The sequence below is a fragment of the Grammomys surdaster genome, unplaced genomic scaffold (assembly GCF_004785775.1).
Source record: "Grammomys surdaster isolate TR1022 unplaced genomic scaffold, NIH_TR_1.0 199, whole genome shotgun sequence".
Lineage (NCBI taxonomy): Eukaryota > Metazoa > Chordata > Mammalia > Rodentia > Muridae > Grammomys > Grammomys surdaster.
This window is the reverse complement of record NW_021604644.1, coordinates 5,062,031-5,082,652: the sequence shown is the minus strand read 5'-3', so window position 1 is coordinate 5,082,652 and position 20,622 is coordinate 5,062,031. Positions and strand designations below refer to the sequence as shown.

Here is a 20,622-nt window from a genome sequence, read left to right as displayed (position 1 = left end):
GTGTTGATATCTGGCCTGGTGTTTGTTGGGTCCATGTGCTGTTCCTTAGTTTCTGTTGCTCTCTCTGGTTCTCAGGAGAATATAGTGGCTGTGTGTTGCCTGGTAGGAAATCCTTCTGGAGTCCTGATAGGTGTAGGCGCTGGGGGTTCCAGGTAAAATGTGTTTCAGTATTGGGAGCTGACACTTGGGAAAGGGGATGGGCAGAGGCAGAGTAAGGGGTCTACAGGCAGGAGGAGAGCAGGGTGTTCACCAGGATCTGCTTAGTGCCCTGAGAATGGAGCCAGAGCATGAGGAGAGGCCACAATAGGTAGTCTATTACAGAATTGGGGATGAGACTGGGAGACTGAATGTGGAGAAGAGGAGGAAGCAAGATCTAAAGCTTGCCTACCCACTTCACTGGCCTACTTCTCTGGCACGCTTGGCTAGAGGGGTTCAGAGAAAGCTTGCAATGGGATAAAGCAATAATTGGGAGGAAGAAAGGGAAAGGGAAGATCTGTGTGATCCACTGGGGATGGGGGAAGGAGAGGGGTGACTGTAGGAGGGGGCGTGGCCACAAGAGGGGCGTGGTCTCAGGAGGGGGCGTGGCCGCAGGAGGGGAGGCGTGGCTGCAGGAGGTGGTCTGTATTGTGGGATATCAACCAGAGAAGACGCCTCGGATATGGACTTTAGCAATAGACACTCTTGATTAGTGGGCTGGCTACTGCACTGGGTGTTCAGGATCCCAGTGTACCCTGAGCCTTTCTCAGGGTGAGTTTCTAAGCACAAAAAAAACATGTTTTGAGTTGACATACTTTATTTAACAAGAACAGTTAGCCAGAGGCAAAACTACAGAAGCCAAAAAACAAGGTTGATACATTTCGAGACATTCCCAGAACTCTGGATTTTAGTGGATTAATTTATTTTTTCGTTTTTTCTTGTGGTGCTGTCTACATGCTGAGATTTACAGCATGAATGGTACTTCCATCATGGAGTCAGTTGTGCTAAGGTTTCAGAGCCTACTAAGGTCTGGGACCCTGTTATATTCCCCACTGGTTTTAGTGAATGAGTCAAATCATGGACTCATCCTGCTCTAAAGAGGTGTAGTTGGTCCCAAGGACATTAATTTTATTGAACTAATACATAATTGATTTTATAATTTAAGATGAAGTATCCCGCTATTAATACAATCAGAATGAGAATTAAGGACCCAGCCAGTGCTGATAGCAGAGCAGTTAGCCAGGGAACAGAAACTGGTACCAATTATCTGATTGATGCCTTTGCCTCTTTCTCTTTTTGAGTTTTCAACCATGGCATGATGTTTTTAAATTTCTCCTGATCAATTAGCATAGAAACAACAGGTTATTCCAAATCTATCTAGGCATACTTTCTTCATCTCATGAGAATTAAGTTTAAGCCTCTCTGATTTTGTGACATCATTTTCGTAAAGGAATCTAACTTTTGTTTTAATTGAGAAATGGAAACTTTTAATATTCCAGGTCCTGGGCAACCTGTCTGCTTAGTTCCTTAAAGTCCTGTTGAGCCAGGCATGCCTGCTCTGACCCAGAGTCCGCTGAGGACCAAGAGAGCTCCTTTTTTTTTTTTTTTTTTTTTTTTTTTTCTTTTTTCTTTTAAAGACCAGAGTCTCTTCTTCGGGAAAACACGAAATGGCGGATGACATCGGGAGGACACGGGGGGGGGGGGGGCCAGGATTAGGAGGCCGCGGTGGCTTCCGTGGAGGATTCGGCAGCGGTCTTAAGGGCCGCGGTCGTGGTCGAGGCCATGGCCGTGGTCGAGGCCGCGGGGCTCGTGGAGGAAAAGCTGAAGACAAGGAGTGGATCCCCGTCACCAAACTGGGCCGCCTGGTTAAGGACATGAAGATCAAGTCCTTGGAGGAGATCGACTTGTTCTCCCTGCCCATTAAGGAGTCTGAGATCATTGATTTTTTTTCCCGGGTGCATCCCTAAAGGATGAGGTTCTGAAGATTATGCCAGTGTAGAAGCAGACTCGGGCTGGCCAGCGGACCAGGTTCAAGGCTTTTGTCACTATTGGGGATTACAATGGTCACGTTGGTCTTGGTGTCAAGTGCTCCAAGGAAGTTGCCACTGCCATCCGAGGGGCCATCATTTTGGCCAAGCTCTCCATTGTCCCTGTGCGGAGAGGCTACTGGGGGAACAAGATTGGCAAGCCCCACACTGTTCCGTGTAAGGTGATAGGCCGCTGTGGCTCTGTGCTGGTGTGTCTCATCCCTGCCCCCAGAGGCACTGGCATTATCTCTGCTCCTGTGCCCAAGAAGCTCCTGATGATGGCCAGCATAGACGACTGCTACACTTCAACCTGGGGCTGCACTGCCACCCTGGGCAACTTTGCCAAGGCCACCTTCGATGCCATCTCCAAGATCTACAGCTACCTGACCCCCGACCTCTGGAAAGAGACTGTGTTCACCAAGTCTCCTTATCAGGAATTCACTGACCATCTTGTGAAGACCCACACCAGAGTCTCTGTTCAGAGGACTCAGGCTCCAGCTGTGGCTATCACATAAGGGTTTTTATAAAAGAAAAATAAATGAATTAAGTCTGTTAAAAAAAATAAAAAATAAAAAATAAAAAAAGACCAGAGTCCATATTATATAAAGCATCAGCAGAAGCAACACATTTAGTCAAACCATTGGCACACACCCACCAAGTAGTCTCAGAGATCCAGTAATATTGCTGTTGTCCAGATGAATCAATCACCCACAAGGCAAAATGGCAGGCACCAAGATAAGGGGATGTGCCTAGGTTAAAGGTTTTGAATATTTGACAAGTTCCTGTCCCACAAGTCCTCTAATGTTAATTTGGGCTGCCCCTGGGACTCATTTGAGTCACAATAAGTTTGTCAGTCAATGGGCTAACAGTCTGCTTAGCCTATGTAGTCCGGGAGCTAGAGGTCTAAGCATACAAAACCAGCAATCCTGGCCCATTTCTGGCTAGGAATGAACTCAAAAAGGAGGCCCAGCCACAGGGCATGTATAAACTCTGTAATTTTAACTCCAAAAATAAACTCCAATAAAACTAAACACTTATCAATAAACAGAGGTCAAGATGGGTGTAGGCTGCTGGTCTGCAGTCACATTGGCTCTCACCACCCCTGTATCTGTCTTCCTCAGTTCCCAGGTCCAGACCTGAGGGAGGGGGGTGTCGGTCCATGATCCTGCATTCATTGTAACCATAAAACTTGGAGGATATGGAAGGGCAGGGAGTGGAAGGACCTGGGGCCTTAACTTTAATGGGTTCATAAGCTAGGAAAGTCCACTTGACTGAGGACTATAGTTTGCTTTCTGACCTGGGTGTGGTGGATTCATGGTATAATGCCAGTACCTTCACAGCCATAGGAGTGGAGAGAATCATCCCATTGTGATCTAAGCTGATCCCAGTGTCCCTTTGGCTACCCGGTTGACCCAGACGGTATCACCAGACTCAAACAAGGAGGAACTGGTGGTGGACTTGGAGGTCGGCTGGGTCTCTCAGATAGTCTGATAAATAACCCGAACGGAGAGCTGGAGGGCTGTAGCGGCTTGAGAATGGCGTGTTAGAGAAGTCTACCAACAGCTGGCCTCTGAGCCTGCGAAGCAGTGGAGAAGGTCTTGCAAAAATAATCTCACAGGAGGCCAGTGGTAAATACCCCTCTGTTGGATGCAGTGGAGCCAAAGCAAAGCAAAAGAGGAAAGCCTATCTACCCTTTGCTGGACTCTAATGAGATTTTTGTTAGTTTCTTTTAGTGTCCTGTTTATTTATTTTTTACTTGTTCAGAGTTCTGAGGTCTATTTTTACAGTGAAGTTTCCAGTCTATGTCTAAAGCTTTAGCTGTTTAGTTGAGAGGTTTTGGCTATGGTCGACAGGCCATATGGACCCCAATGCTATGGGAGACCAAGTTAGGAGATCAGTTTTTGATCTTCGGAGCTTTTTAGTTACTATTTGAGTCGTTTCAGGAGTGAGGAACACTTCTCCACACCAGGAAAAGGCATTGTCCCTCAGCAGGCCAGAACTTGGTGAAGTTGATGTTGGTCTCACATTTGGACCCCTTCCAGGGTAAGGGTTCTGTGTTGGATTCATTTGAGCAAAAACCTGGCATCTGGCTGAGACATCTGTGCTAGGATTTCCAGCCTAGGTATAACATATGTTGGTCTGACTAAAATTTTGTGGACCCCAGATGAGTAGCCTGGCCAAGGTCAGTTACCAGAGTTCTGCCAGCTGTTTCTGGGAGAGTGACCTTTCCCTCTGGTGTTCTCATCAACCTGTGGGTTTGAACTGTCCATTTCTTCTTTACCATGGAGTTTGGGGCAGTACCGCATCATGGTATACCATCAGAATATCAATAGGCTCCACTGGTCTTAGGGCCCTTTGTCGGGTAGCCAGGTCATCAGAACGGCAGTGGAGGACAGCCATTTGTAGGAGAAGCCAGATAGCCTAGGAAGGCTGTATTTCTAACCTATGCTTTCCTCCACATCCTTAACCTCATGAAAAGCTCCTAAGATTCCACAGACTCCTCAAATCCAAAGCTAGAGCACCCAAAAACTTCCCATCTACAGCTCATCCCGTCCGTACCTCTGCGGGCTCGGGTATCGAAGCAGGAGCTTTGGTTCCCCACTATGGCTGTTTCTTTTGATTGAAGGCAGAGCTTTCAGCTTGGAGGTTTTCTTCTGACAGAAGGTAAGACCAAAATTTTGCTGGTAAATCTAACTGCATCTCATCATCAGAGAAGGTGACGGGCTTTCAATTTATGAGAAAGGTCTTGTGGCAATCAGTTCTTTGTTGTTAAACACCTCTTGAGCTACTTCAGCAACTGGGACCTACCTAAAATTTTCTTTTATAACTTTTTCCTAATATCTGGGGCCACCTGGGTGATAAAAGAAATCTTTTTAACAGCTGTGTCTAAGCCTTCTAAAAAGAACCTAGTGAAAAATATTTGAAAGTCCGCTTGGTCAGGGTTAATAGGAGAAAGAACTGTCCTGTCCAGGCCACATCGTCCAGCATCTCTATCCTCTTGCCCAGGCCTAAGGCAGCCCCTCCCCCTCTATTTCTTCAGAGAATGGTGTGTGTGTGTGTGCTTTTTTTTTTTAATGGATCTTTGGTGGAAAAGAAGGCATAAATCATGAAAGGAATAAAACTTATTTTCTTCCCAGGTATGGCCTGGGGCAACTTTCTCTCTTTTGGGGGGTTGCTTAACACAGGTGGGGGAGTTGAGGGAATGTGCATCTTAAGGGACTATTTCACTCTTCCCATATGTATGTCAGATGTCAAACGGCCTTGGATGAGAGGCCCGTGTTCCTTTCTGCCTCTGCACAGTCTGGCTTGGGCCTGATTGAACAGGAGTCAAGCAAGTTAAGCCCAGGAGTGGGCCAGGCAAAGGGGTTTTTTGGGAGGGGGCTCTTGGGGGGTGACTTATCAGAGTCAAAAGGAATTGGTTGGTGCTCCAACAGGAGGCACAGGTCTTAAGCCAGGGGATGGGATCTCACAATAGAGAAAGCCACTGGTCAATACAGGGAAACAAATGACAGAAATACATAGGCCCATCATAAAGATAGTCAGGGGTGGTCACCCATATTCATATACCCGAGACAGGGGCAATCTAGTGACATCTCACATGAATCCAGACACTGGATCAGTGGCTGCGTCTGACCTCTCCTATGTGTCTTAAACAGAAGGCGCCTTAACCAGACTTACATCCTGAGGTCACAGACCAGGCGACTTTCTAGCTTGTTAACTTTTAAGGTAGATGTGTCAGACTCCTCTGAAGCATTGATTGAAGGGAGGAGCCCTAGGGACCTGGAATATCTCAGGTTGCATACCCTGTAGGAGTCTCCTGACCACCACACACTTCCCTGCTCCAAGAAGATCTGTCTCAGGGACTGGTCTCTGGGATCTCACTGGGGTCTCCAGAAACATTATAGGGTATTTACCAGAGACTATTTAGACATGGGTTTAAGCCAATAGATAGTCTTTATTGGCTGGCCTATAACTGAACTGGTGTTTGGGATACCAATCTAGCACCAAGCCTTTCTTAGGGTGAGCTTCTAAGCACCAAAATCATGTCCTGGGTTGACATCCTTCAGTTAACAAGAACAGCAAAAGCAAGGTTAGTACATTTAGAAACTTTCCCAGAACGATGGACTTTGACGGATCAGGCCTTTATATCTGACAGGTGGTGGTGTCTACATACTGAGTTTCATGTCCTGAATGGTACTTCCACTATGGAATCAGCTGTGCTAGGGGTCTGTAGTCCTGTTACAGTCTGCTCTAGAACTAGGGATGACATTGGATTTGGAGGAGGGAGAGGTGAAGATCTGCAGTTTGCCTATTTTTAAATTGAAACACAGATGCCTTGGAATGAGAGGGGAAACCTTTTAAGTATTTTTACGTATATGTGCAAGTGCTTTCCTTACCTTTGTGTCTATGCACCCTGTGTGTGGCTAGTCCATGGAGAAGCAGAGTCAGATGTCCTGGAACTCGAGTTAGAGTTACCATTAGATGGTAATGAGCCCCATGCGGGAGCTGCCAATCAATCCCATGTCTTCCCCAAGAGCTGTGCATTCTTACCATTGAGCTCTCTCTCCAGCCTGTGGGACTACTTTAGGTTTTATGTAGTGTGCCTGTTACGGTTTAAAATTGTGCATTTGCCTTCATCTTGCTCATTGTCTCGGAGTGTTTTTGGATGAGTGGTACCTAGTTTGACTTTTTGAGATGAGTCTCACTTTGAAGCCTTGGTTGGCCTAGAACTGTGTAGACCAGGCTGGCCTGAGTGTTGGGATTAAGGTCTTTTCCTGTCACACCTGGACTGGCACCTAACTGATTTGTTTTGACACAGGGTCTCCCTCAGTAAGTCAGGCTGCCCCTTCGAAACTACCTTTATAAAAATTAGTGCCGGAATTATAGGCACACTCAACCTACCATTTATCTTTATCTTTAAAAGAGTTACACACGCATATTATCTTCATTCCCTCTTTATACTTTCAGAGTTGAGGTTTTAAGCTTAGGTGGCAGGCTACACAGCAAGCACCTTACACCTGCTAAGCTATTCCAATACCTTTTCATTCCTTTGAGAAGAGGGAGGTGTATCTTGTTATACTGCCCAGGCTGCCTCAGAAGGCCTAGGCTCAGGTGACCCTTTTTTCCTTTCTGGCTTGTCTCCCCTACTAAAATTTGGTAGCTTGGACCTGCCATTCCCCAGGGCTTCTGGAACTAGAATAGCCAATCTATTTCTCTTCTCACCAGTGTCCATACTAGGGCTCTTCTAAGGCTGAATCATAAGACAGAATTGTACATTCTCCTTGATTAAGCTAGCTTAATTTTGGCAGGACAGTTGTTCTGATATTTCTGTCCTAAAGTAGCAAAAACATGTGAGTCCCATCTCCACTTACTACAGAAATGTTTATCTCTGTAATTTTGACCAGCAGTTACTAGAAGATATACAGTCACTATTAGAAGATTTCAGTTTTTTTTTCTTCCAAGACAAGGTCTCATACAACCCAGACTGGTCTCAAATTCCCTATGTAGCTGAGGATGACCTTAAATTTCTGATCCTGTCTTCACCCCACCCAAAGTACTAGGTTTATCCCTGTGCATCACCAAGTTGTTTATGCGGTGCTGGGACCAAATCCAGGATTCATGCATGGTAGACAAGCAATCTACCTCCTGAGCTAAATCTCCCACTTATAAAAAATGATTGAGACACAGGCCTAGGGCAATGGAAGCAGGAAATTGCTACATTGACAATGTTTATTCCTAAGGGTAAAGGCAAAGATGGCAGCACGTTGGTGTTTTGTGTGCACTGCTCATGGTTGGTAGGCTGCTAGGAATGGGACTGTACACTGCATCTCACTTTACCTTGATCTCATGGACGCCCAAGAACATTTTGGTGGTGCTGGGGATGAAATCCAAGGCTTGCAGATGCTAGGCGAGTGCCCAATCATGAAGCTACTAGTCTTATCCTACTCTTATCCTGGATTTCCTGCTACCTTGGAAAGCAGAGGACCGAATACGAGAGGTAAGGAGCATGTGTGCTGTACAGCAGTCTTATTAAGAACCCAGTCATCTGAAAGTAAGTTGAAGGATAATCATGCCGATTATTCAGAATGCCCAATGTTATAACAACTCAGATAGAAAAAAAATATTTTTATTTGTGCGCACATTGAGTGTAGATGCCCAAGGAGGCCAGAAGAGGACATTGGATGTCTTGGATTCAGGACTTTTGGCAAAAGCAGCAACCTCCTCAAAAGAGAGGAGTCATCTCCAGCCCCAACTGCCATTTACTTCTCTAATTTAAGTAGCTGGGAATTCTAAAGGTACTAATCAAACATAAGACATGGGAATCTACTGACCAGACAAGGAACGCTGACTTTTGACACAGGACCTCAGTCGTCCTTTAACTCACCATGTTAATTTAAGGCTGTCCTAACTCAATTCTCTTGCCTTCCAAGTACTGGGATTCTAAGTTCAAGTCTGTATGATGCTGGGATAAACCCAAGGTTTTATGCTAGGCAAGCACTCTACCTTCCAAGCTATATCCCCAGCCCTCTTTGTTCCTGAATTGTACCAGGGCAGCATATTGTTCATAACTAAGCCAGCTTTGTAAGTGAAGGTTAAAGACTGGGTACTTGACTATCTCCTCTGGCCTAGCTTGCGTTTACAGTTTATATTCTTTTTTTTTTTAAAAGATTTATTTATTTATTATATATGAATACACTGTAGCTGTCTTCAGACACACCAGAAGAGGGCATCAGATCTCATTACAGATGATTGTGAGCCACCATGTGGTTGCTGGGATTTGAACTCAGGACCTCTGGAAGTGCAGTCAGTGCTCTTAACCACTGAGCCATCTCTCCAGCCCTACAGTTTATATTCTTAAGTTTCACACATCCAAACCATGTATATTGGTCATATTCGTACCTAGTTTGTCCCTCCCATTTCCCCAGGTACCTCCAGCATGTCTTTATGCCCCTCCTCCTTGTAACCCACTTCGATGGCTATTTGTTGTCAACAAGGCTGTGTCTGCAAGTAACAAACTTAAACAGCTGGTACATCTGTGGGATTATTTTCTTGATTAATTAAATCATTTGAAGTGGGAAGAACTACTTTTAATCTGTATCCTTTGGGGGTGGGGGAAGATACACCTTTAATCAGGACCAGACCTTTTGCTGGTAGCCTATATAAAGGACATAGAAGGAAGCTTGCTCTCACTCTATGGCTAGCCCATTTTTTCACTGCCACTAAAGCCTACTTCGAGATTCTAGCTTACACTGGACTAACACACTCACTGAGTATAATTAGCTGCCGCCTGTTGGGATGTTGACTAGTCTTGGCTTGAATTTTGTACAGATAAACTATAGCTGCAGTGAGTTTTGGCATGTGTTCTCCGGAAGACAGCATTTCACAGCACTCGTTACCTTCTTCCTCTTTCACACGGCCCTGAGCCCTTGGGGAGAGCTGTGTAGACTCAAACTTTTTAATTTTATCATTCTATGCTTTAAACTATAGTCAGATTAAAAATCTCTTTGAAGAGCTAATCTAACTCACTATGGTGTAAACGGCCCAACTGTGATTCCCAGAACCCACATTAAAGCAAACAAACAAAAAAGAGCCGAGGACGGTGGCAGATACTTGAGGTGCCAGTGCTGGGGAGGTGGAGACCACAGAATTTGGGGGGCTCAACCATCAGCCTAGCCTAGCCTAGCCTGCTTGGTGAGATCCAGGATAGTGAGAGGCCCTGTCTCAAAGGACAAGAGAAACTCCTGAGTAACACAGTTCATCCTCTGCACACACAAGGTTGAAGGATGGAGAGTCAGGTGCATTTAAAGAGGATCTCCTTCAATAGAGCCCAATCAACTTTTAGCTTTCAACTATCACGTGTCAGGATTATAGACACACACTACCCATAGTTAAAGCACAGCCCTTTAGAAACCAGAAAACGCAGCGCAGCAGTCTCGACCTGAGCCACAGGCACCAAGACAGCCACATATACTCTCACATATGGAGAGGACTGGACTGGACTGGACTGTGTTTCCAGTTGAAGCACTCTACATGATCAATTCTTCTGCTTGGAAATGTGGCCACTAAACTACACTTCTGTCAGACCACACAAGAATTTTACTCTAGGGCTGGAGCGATGGCTCAGCGGTTAAGAACACTGGCTGCTCTTCCAGACATCCTGAGTTCAATTCCCAGCAACCACATGGGGTCTTACAACCATCTGTAATGGGATCCAGCGCCCTCTTCTGGTGTGTCTGAAGACAACTATGGTGTACTCATATAAATAAAATAAATAAACCTTTAAAAAAAAAAAAGAATTTTACTCTAGTATAAACAGGGGCTTCTAATCATTTAAATATTATAGCCAGTGGTGTTTGCTGGCACATTTGAGACGCTTGTAATACTATCAAAGCCTAGAGAATGCTGTAAACACTTGTCAAAGGGGGAATTCGGGTTGGAAAGATAGCTCTCTCTCTCTCCAGGGGTTAAGAGCACTGACTGTTCTTCAAAAAGGTCCCGAGTTCAATTCCCAGCAACCACATGGTGGCTCACAACCATCTATAATGAGATCTGGTGCCCTCTTCTGGTGTGTCTGAAGACAGCTACAGTGTTGCCATACACATAAATAACAAGCAGTTCATCACCTGATGAACTACTTCCTCCTAGAAGAACATTTGCTGAGGATGTAATGACTTTTTACAACAGCTTTTTCCCAGGCTAATGGTTCGAAATCAGGATTTCTGCATGAATTTGCTGGGGCCATACCAGACACAGTTACCTGCTCAAGTAACTAAGGTCAGCTTATTGCTTACATTTCAAGTCAAAGGAGAGATCTATTATGCAATCATGTATAACAATGAGAAGATCCTTTTCCCTTGTTTATGTTGACAGTAACTTGGATATAAACTGACCCTAATGTATACTTCCTTTTCCAGTTACCTGGGATTTTTCCTGTATTTTGGTTCATGGGAGTGGGGGAAGGGTTATGATGATACACTTAAGTTTCCTACACCCATACCTCCTTTAGATATGCACATACCCATGTGTGCTACATTTTCTGCTGAATGCTTGTCTTCCTTTTAAGGAAACATGTACTTCACATTCCAATGCTCATTGTGTGAGTTTCGGTTGTTTACACAATGCCAAAGCACACACTGAAAGATCGAGCTCGGTGGTCAGCACCTCACTACAGCCCTGTTACCTACCGTGCTGTCCCCTCACCTCTAGCTAGCCCTTTGCAAACAGACTCTAAAACACACCTTACAGGAAACACAACATGTTTTAAGTGTACATCATACATTTATTACCAACAACCCTCTCAACTCCAAAATTGGGCACAGGGATTAAAAATAAAAATTCATTGCACTACTTAGTAAAGCATTACTAGTAACTCTCATAAAAAATGTACAAACTTTGTTAAAAATTTATCAAGCCTTCAAATGATTTTGGTTACAGATATTTATAATACATACATATGTTAACTGACACAATGGAATATGATTTGAGGAAATGACTCAGCAAACGATTCCAACAAGCACCCCCGTGAGCTTTCATAATCTGAAACAAACAGCAACATGAGGTAAGCAGATGCACAGTGGGGGACAGACTTAAGGAAGGCCTGGAGATACTGTGAAAATATTCTCAGAAGCAGGCAGGCAGACTGTATATGAACTTATCACAAGAGGCCCAAATATAAGAATGTTAGCAAATTACATTTCAGGTCGTGTATAAAATCTAATTTCAGATTCTGCTAAAAAAAAAAAAAAATTCAGGACATCTTGATACTTGCAGGCCTTGAGTTGTTTTGTGGAGGTTGGAGTTTTTAAAAGTACAAAATATCGTGATTCATGAAAAAAAAAAAAAACAAACTAAAAAACCAACAACAACAACAACCCCAAACCAAACCAAAATCAAAACCAAACTAAAACAAACCAAAAGAAAACGAAACCCCAAATCCAAATCATACAAAAACACCACAGCTGGGTTAGGATGGTGATGCCGATCATGTTCTAGAGGCAGAGGACGAAGGCTACCCGCATCCTCTGCCACCCGGTGCATCTCCGTCCTCATTTGCTAGCTACAAAGACACTCACCAGGCTAGCTGGAGATCACAGGCAAGTGTGCACCTAAGACAGCCTAACCCTGCCATGAACAGGTCTGCACTGCCTCAAGAGCTCTGTGCTAAGACATTTCCAGGAGACAGCAGTCATCTGCACAACAGGATTTTACCAAGACAGACCCAGAAGCCTCCTAAATTGCCAACTGCTTCTGAAAGAGAGAGAGAGAGAGAGAGAGAGAGAGAGAGATCTATCTATCTATCTATCTATCTATCTATCTATCTATCTATCTACTGGGAAAGGGGCTTCATGGCAAACACAGATAGAAGAAAAGCTCCTTTCCAGCCGTGAGCACAATGAGCCTTGGGAGTCAGTCTGTCTGCAGTAGTTAGGAAAGTGCATCAACAGGATGGATGCTGAGTGGAACAGTGTCATGTTAGAGCTGCTGTACAGGTACAAAGTTTCTGAAGCTATATAAAAGTCTATATATAAGATGGACTTTTTACCATTTTAAACATGATTTCTTTAAATTAAAAAATAAAGATTAAACTGTATGTGATTTGGAGCTGATTAGTATATATGTCAATAATTTTGGTATTTAACACACCTTTTATTCATTAGGAAGCGGACAGGGGTTATCCTAATGATTTAAAAGTAACGTGCATTTTACCACTGTTTACATATTTCCGACACTAACACAAATCTAGGGGCAATAGAATGTAGGTCAAATCCTATTTGTCTAACTAGATAGAGGCAACGGTGTCTGGAAGAGGACAAAATTGTGCTTCTGTGTGGATTAACTTTCCTGAACTCTAGGCTGTGATGAGCTTAGAGAAACTTCAAGGGATGATAAGGAACACGGCAGTAACAAGTAGTTGAACACTGTCCCTGTCTGAGTAAAAAAACAGGCCTCAGGCCTGGTGCCAACTGTGAGTTGAGTGAGGTTGGCAGGCAGGTGTCACGGCTGCGAGTGGAAGGCTGCAGCCTGTGTGGCTGCACACATGCTGACACTCACAGAGGCAGAGAAGGCTGAGCACACTGAGGAGAAAGGAATCCAATGTTGCTGAAAAATGACCTCAAACAATCTGATTTATGTTCAATGAACCTATTTTTAAAAAATATACACACACACAGCTATGTATCATTTCAGATTAAATAAAGGTCAATTCCCGTTTGACAGCATTATTTTTTTTTTATACAAAAATCCAATCTTCACTTACACTGCAAGTATTCTGGGCACCTGTTGTATTAAGCTTTTCTCATTCTAACATAAATTAAGAGTAAGACATCAAAGCAAACCAGGCCTGAGAAATGAGCTGTCACAGCACTTGACCCATTCTGAAACAAAAGGCTTCAGTGAGAATCTTTACTGAGGGAAGAAGCAGACAACCTCAGGCTTGGAGTGTGTGAACTCAACACCACAGAACTCAAACACAGAAACAAACAGTTCTCTTGAAACCGTTGTTGCCCATGGAGGCCTGAGTGAAGAACACAAACCAGAACCAGGCTGAGTCGCTAACAGGTTTTGCTCTAGAAGAAGTCAAGGAGGCAAGACTTCCAGGACCAGTGTGTTCTTAAAAATCTATCACTCAAACATCTTCAGAACAGACCATAAATCTACACATTAATAAAAACCCAGGTCCTTTCTGTAAGGAAGCTACTGGAAATGTAAAGAAAAAGCAAGTAACACTCAGATCACTGATTGAAATGCTAATATTGCTAATGATGATATATATGATATTGCACCTTCTTTTTGGAAATAGCAAGTTGGAGACTAAGTTTCTTTTACAATAGAACTGAAAATTAAAAAAAAAAAATCAGGTCATGGAGAATCTGATACTTTTTTCTTAAGTGACCCACTTAGGATCACGAAGGAAGAGAAGGGGACAGCTGCCTGAAGCAAAGGAAGAAGGCTTTTCTCATTCCACTCATTGGGAGGGAAGGGGATGGAGTATTCAATGCTTAGAATCGATGCACCCTTAGCAATCAGTGTGCAACAGCAAACACAAGGGAAACCAGTGTACAGTACTAGTGCTGTTTAAATAACACACCAGATTATACATTGCAGCATAATTAAAACTACACACACATTCTGGGTACATGCTGGTATATAGATCTCACACACACAGTAGCTACCATGCTCCCACACATGTAGTTGCACACTCTCTCACAGATTCACTGATCACCAGCAGTCATACGCTGCACTCACTTCCACTCACAGTTTCTGAAGGCTCTATATAAGGTAGATTGCTATATCATCTGGAGCTACCACTTTTTATAAAAGCACATGCTAAAAGATCACGTCCACTGTAATCTTGCAGCAACACTCGGAATGATCACACAAAAACCAGGGAATGTTAGTGCACACACAAAATTAAGCTAAAGAAAAGGTCTTTGGAGTTCCAATCACACAGTTAGTATAACAATCCCATAATTGTGAAGACTAATTGTAAGCTTTTATAGTTGATTAAGTCACACAGTGCAAAGAAAGGTCCATTGACCCTTTTGGTAAAGGGAGGGCTGGAAGCCACACAGGTTAAGTTCAATGGATAGTCCATATATACATGTGATGAGGAACACCCAAACTACATTTGTGCTCTTAGGCTGGTCACTCTGAATCCCGATGCACTTCTGAAGCATCAGCTCGGCAAATTGGGCAAGTACGATTTCCCTGAAAAACAAGAGGAAGGAAGCTCATTGAAGTCACATCTCATACAGTCAAGTACCAAGTTCATATACTCTCATATGGTCTTTACGTTCTATTTCTTTAAAAACAAATCCTAAACCTAGATGGTGGAGGCAAGAGAATCGTAAGTCAGGCAAGCCTCAGCTACATGAGAACTTGTTTCAAAACAAAACAAAACAGCTAGATAACTCACTTTTTAATGACTTTGTTTAAATTCATAAACATGACTTGCTATTTGCAATTAGTTTGGAAAAAAAAAACTTAAAATCAAGATCTTGGCTGTTCTTTTTGGTTTTGGAGGAAGGATAACAGGGATGGGGCTGGGCATTAAATCCAGGATGCCATACACACTAGTCTTCAGAATGGAGCCCTCCTCCTGTCCTCACCTCTTCACAGTGCTAGGACTTCACATGCCAAGAGCAGGCCTGGGTCCAGTCTTCACTACTCTTAGTTTTTGCAAGGTCTCTCTGTTGTGTAGATCAGGCTGACCTCCAACTCAACGAGACCCACCTGTCCTGCTTCCTGAGTGCTAAGATTAACAGAGTAAGGTCATACTGTACATGGTTCCCACTTACTCCTTCCCTGACTCCTAACGTGTTTTTTTCCCTTTATTTCCACAGGTGGGAAAAACAAAGGCATCACTTACTGTCTTACCTGCTATGACCACTACTCAGCAAACACTCTAATTCCCACATTATGATGGATGGCTCTGAGAGAGATCAGTCTTCTAGGCTGTTTATCACTACTCACTATGCCTGGCTCACCCTCATCCTATTCAGTTCCTTTCTGAGGAATGTATTTTCTGTCTCATTCTCTACACTGTGGCCAGGGAGGTTTGTAAAACACAGCTGCAGTAGCACCCTCCCCTTGCTTTTCAGAATCAAGCATAAACTCCTCCATGCTTCAGACTGACTTTTCAGTAACCAGTGACATCATCATCGGGTCTCCCCTGTGCACCACCCCTCACACACACACACAAGCCATGTTTTTGTTTGTTTTTTCTATGAAGTTTAGACTCTTCATTTTCAGGATTTAGTAGACAGGTCTTACTATGTAGTCTGGAATGGCCTTCGGGGCAAGACTTTCCTGGCTTAGCCTTCCCTTGAGTGGGAGGATCACAGGTATGTACCAGAACACCAGCTCTACCTTAACTGATTTCCTTATTAGACTATAAAAGTTGTCTAATTAGCACATTCCACTAAAAAACTCTCAAAATTGACTATTTACATTCTTTTGTCATTTTATTTATATTTTATTCACATAACTAAGACTACACAAAGCAAAAGCTTAAAAAGGAAGACAAGAGGCCTCAGCAGTCACGCTGAGAGACCACTGACTGCTGCTGGTCTTCATCTTTGGGCTTTCTATATGCACAGAAGGACTGATCAGAATTTAGTAAAAAGCTTATTCCTCAGAAAAATCTCTGGCAAAAAAGCCTCAGCAAGGTCCCATCATGACTCTGATTTAATTAAAAAAGAATTCTCAGGAGCCCAGGTCTTAAGCCCAAGGTTAAAATGAGAACACACAGATAATAATAGGGACACATCGAGTGCTTGCTCCCTGCCTTGCCCGTGTGAAACTGCCACCTCGTTGATGGCGACAATTACCTTCTTAAAAAACAAACAAACAAACAAAGCTGGAAACTGCACCCAGAAGTCACCCATGCTAAGCACACACAGGACCAGTCTATCTTCAGTCCAGTCTCTACAGCTGCTCTTACCTGGACTTCTCACAGAGTGTTCCCTGTAAACGCCATGCTTCCATCGGCTCTCCTGTGCCCCACCCGCCTCCAAACCATGGACTTACTCAGCTGATCTTATCATCAACAGAAATGCCAAGCATAGTCACTCTCTTTACACTCGTGGTCACTTTACCTTAAGCCATTTATCAACACACTTGGCATGGAACTCGTGGTTACAGGGTAAGACTCTAAGGAGCTGCCTTGACTCAAAATCACACATGCACACTACACACCTGGAAAAGAGCAAAGAAATCATTTTTGGTCTTCTATTTTTTTATGACTATTATGTTTAAAAAACTATTCTTGGTTATCAAAATATCACTTTAAAAAAATTACCACTATCCTAAACATGATGGTGCTAAGGGATTTACTGAGGGTTCTTTGATTTATTGACAGATTATCAAAAGTGTCTGGTTAAGGAGCAGGAGAGATGGCTGAGTGCGGAACAGTGTTTGTAAGCATGAAGACCCAAGCATCCATGTACAAAGCCAGGCATGGGTGTGTGTGCAAGTAACCCCAGCACTGGGAGGTAGAGACAAGGAAGTCTAGGGTTCCTGGCTGGCCTATGTAGAGGCAAAAGCAAACTAGCTTAGTAAGGGATCTTATTTCAAGACAATAAAGTGGAAAGCAACAGAGGAAGACACCCAATGTCTTGTGCAGGCACAGGCTCATGCACCATTCACATGCAGGCACTACACAACTACACTCAAACATGTTACACACTCACCAGAAAGAACAAAAAACAAGTGACAAAAAGGGTCATTTCTAATTAACATCCCAGTCCATCTGAAAACTAGAGATATTAGACCACCAATAATGTATTATTCTTAGAAGTACTGGAGTAAGGTTGAGCATGTTGGTGGACACCTTTAATCTTAGTGCTTAAGACAGAGGCAGGAGGATCTCTCTGAGTCTGAGGCCTGCCTAGACTAGTGAGACCCTGTTCTTCCCTCCTGTACCCCTCCCCCCAAGAGTACTGGAACAGTAGGATATTCTCAAGAAAAGAAAAAAAAAAAGCAATATAGAAGACTCCAAAATCTTACCCCATATACGAAATCAATTACGGATGGGGAGGTGGTTTGGTGGATAAAGTCTGTTGTATAAATAATAGGACCAGAGTTCAGACCCAAAGGTCTGACTCACATAAAAATGCTGGGATTCCTGGGACAGGCTGGCTAGAGAATCAGTGAGGTTCAGTAGAGACTCTGACTTCTAGAACTGCAGAATGATTCAAAGGACACCTGATATCAACTTCTGATTTCTATGTGCACACGCACTTGCATATAACACAACGAACACACACAGTATGAGAAGCACAGTGTTATAGGATTCCAGCTATGTGCTATCTAGAGACAGAGGAGACAAGGCATTAAGAGGATGAGCGGCAGGCAGGCAGTGGTGGCCCACGCCTTCAATCCCAGCACTCAGGAGGCAAATGCAAGTGGATCTCTGCTGAGTTCTACAGAGCAAGGCCAAGTTCTATTACAGGTGGGGCTACACAGAGAAACTGTCTCTCAGGGAAAAAAAAAAAAAGAGAGAGAGAAAAAGAGAAAAAGAGAGGGAAAGGGAGAAAGAGAACAGGGCTGAGAAGATCAGGAACAGTGGCTGCTAATAGGTTAAGAGGAAACCATTTTTTTTTTTTTTTGGAGCGATGAAATGGTCTAAACCTGTGGTGATAGCTGCACAATTTTATAAATACCCTAAAAAAATTAAAATAAGCCAGGCTGTGGTGGTGCACGCCTTTAATCCCAGCACTTGGGAGGCAGAGGCAAGCGGATTTCTGAGTTCGAGGCCAGCCTGGTCTACAGAGTGAGTTCCAAGACAGCCAAGGCTACACAGAAAAACCCTGTCTCGAAAAGCAAAACAAGACAAAAATTAAAATAAAATTAATAAAAAAAACCCACTTAAATTCAGTGAACTTTCTGATATGAATTTCAGCTCATTTTGTATTCAAACCTGTACTTAAACTTCACTATCAGTCACTTGCTATTGTAACTTAGGGAAACTTAAAGAGTCCACAAGGGGGCTGGAGAGATGGCTCAGCGGTAAGAACACTGGCTGCTCTTTCAGAGTTCAATTCCCAGCAAACCACATAGTGGCTCATAACCGTTTACTGATAGATCTGGTGCTCTCTTCTGGCCTGCAAGCATATATGTAGGCATAACACTGTAGACATAAGACAAACAAACAAATAAAAATGAATTTTAAAAAATCAGTCCATATGACTAGACTCCCTTAGCAGGAACCTGGTCAGGGTCTATGCTAACCACCCACCTTTATCACATTCTCTCAGGCACTCAGACTTTAGCTTCCTAAAGGTAGTAGGAGTGTCACAGACACATACTTACAAAGTCTGCTCTGACTGGTGGTTGCTAGGGTTGAACCTGTAAGAAGGAAGCTGCTCAATATCAGCTTTAGTCAGTCCCCGAGGTTTCGCCTCTCCCAGTCTCTCTGCCAGGTTTAACAGGGCCTAAAGAGGAGAAGGAGATAGATTTTTCATCTCTTTACATTTCCTCCTGGAGTACTATCATAACAGTTTAATTTCTTGTGTATGTGCACCTGCATGCACACACATGGTACCATGGAGCACAAGCAAAGGTCTGAAGGCAGTGTATGTGGGAAGGCGGTACTCTCCATTACACCAAATGAATCCCAGAGACTGAACAAGAGCCCTTTGGCAATCCACTGGAGTAACTTCTATTTTTTTTTTTTTTTTTGAGACAAATATCAATTTGTAAACTAGACCGTTGCTTCAGTCTCTCAAGTGCTTGGACTTACAACTCTTCATTTTATATAGGTAAACTATGTACTTAGGCTGTAACTAAGCTGTACTCTAAACTTAAGATTTTTCACATATGCTCACAAGAATAGTCAGTCATTAGGACAGCAATCAGGATAGCCACTGAGAAGTGATAACCATCACACAAGAATTTCAGGATGATTTTATCAAAGACAAATTCATTTCCAAAACAGTAGAGGTAAATATACAACAGGGCCAGGTATTCTAATAAGAATGACTCTGGCTCAACAAAGTAAAGGCACTTGTCATGGGCCTGACAACCTAAGCTTAATTAATCTCCAGACCCACATAGTAGGAGAGAACCAACTCCCACAAACCTCCCCATGACATGGCAAAGGCACCACATGCACAGAGCCATAAGAAACACAGACATTTTCAAGACTTAGTTTAGATATGACTAACTGTATAGACTAACTCGTGCAAAGTGAGCCTTGGGGAGGTGGGTCACGTCTATTACATAATCAATTTATTAAAGATAGAAAGATGGCTCAGCAGTTAAGAGCACTGACTACTCCTCTAGAGGATCTCGGTTCTAGCACCCATATGGGGTTCACAACCATGTGACACTTTTTTAGCCTCTAAGGGCATCACACACACACACACACACACACACACACACACACACACACACACGGTACACAAGTATACACATAGGCCAAACATCTATACACGCAAGAAAAATTTAAAAACACAACCATGGCATCATATTACAATTAATTTAAAATCAAATATCCAATTAATATTCAAATACTACTGACTATTTTTAAAGCAAGCATTGTATTCAAATAGGGACACAATGTCATCATATGTAAAGTCCTATATATGCATGGGTGTCAATAGAGATTAGAAGCAAGATGTTGGATCCCTTGAAGATAGAGTTACAGATGTTTATGAGTCCCTGATGTAGGTGCTGGGATCTTTACTCTGGTCCTTTGATAAAGCACTAAATTCTTTTAATAGTTGTAGCATTTCTCCGGCCTCTCAAGTTTCATTATCCTTATATTTGTTGAAGAAATCAGGTCAAAGACCTGTAGAGATTCCCAGTGGGTGGCTGTGACTGGACCTCACTTAGTGGAGTGCTTGCTCAGCACACACAGAACTCTGGGTTCCAGCTCCAGGACAACATCAAACCAGGTGCGGTAGAACTCTTATGGACAGGACTCAGAAGACAGAGCAGGACTAATCAGACAGGCAAAGCTATAGAACAAGTTAAAGGTCAGTCAGCTTGGGGAACCTGTCTCAAAATTAAAACAAAACCCACAGATGTTCCCAATGTGACTTTAATGACTTCCACTTCTGACTTGGTTCAGCACATTCCTGTACAATGAGAGATCTGACTTGTCAGGCCCATTGCG

General features: G+C 43.3%; 1 protein-coding gene and 1 pseudogene across 8 annotated transcripts in view; one reads left to right on the top strand and one right to left on the bottom strand.

The window, feature by feature from the left end:
* The first annotated feature begins 1,643 nt into the window (after nt 1-1,643).
* LOC114623590 lies at nt 1,644-2,546 on the top strand (annotated as a pseudogene).
* Nucleotides 2,547-11,262: 8,716 nt separating this feature from the next.
* Nucleotides 11,263-20,622, bottom strand: part of Rnf38 (ring finger protein 38) — a 105,187-nt gene continuing 95,827 nt past the window's right edge. For all 8 annotated transcript variants that reach the window (XM_028770242.1, XM_028770241.1, XM_028770240.1 and 5 more), the window contains 3 exons: nt 18,816-18,937; nt 16,601-16,700; nt 11,263-14,711 (listed from right to left, as the gene is read on the bottom strand). In XM_028770242.1, the coding sequence (XP_028626075.1) occupies nt 14,649-14,711; nt 16,601-16,700; nt 18,816-18,937 (285 nt within the window). In that variant the 3' untranslated portion in view covers nt 11,263-14,648. The remainder of the gene's footprint in view (nt 14,712-16,600; nt 16,701-18,815; nt 18,938-20,622) is intronic.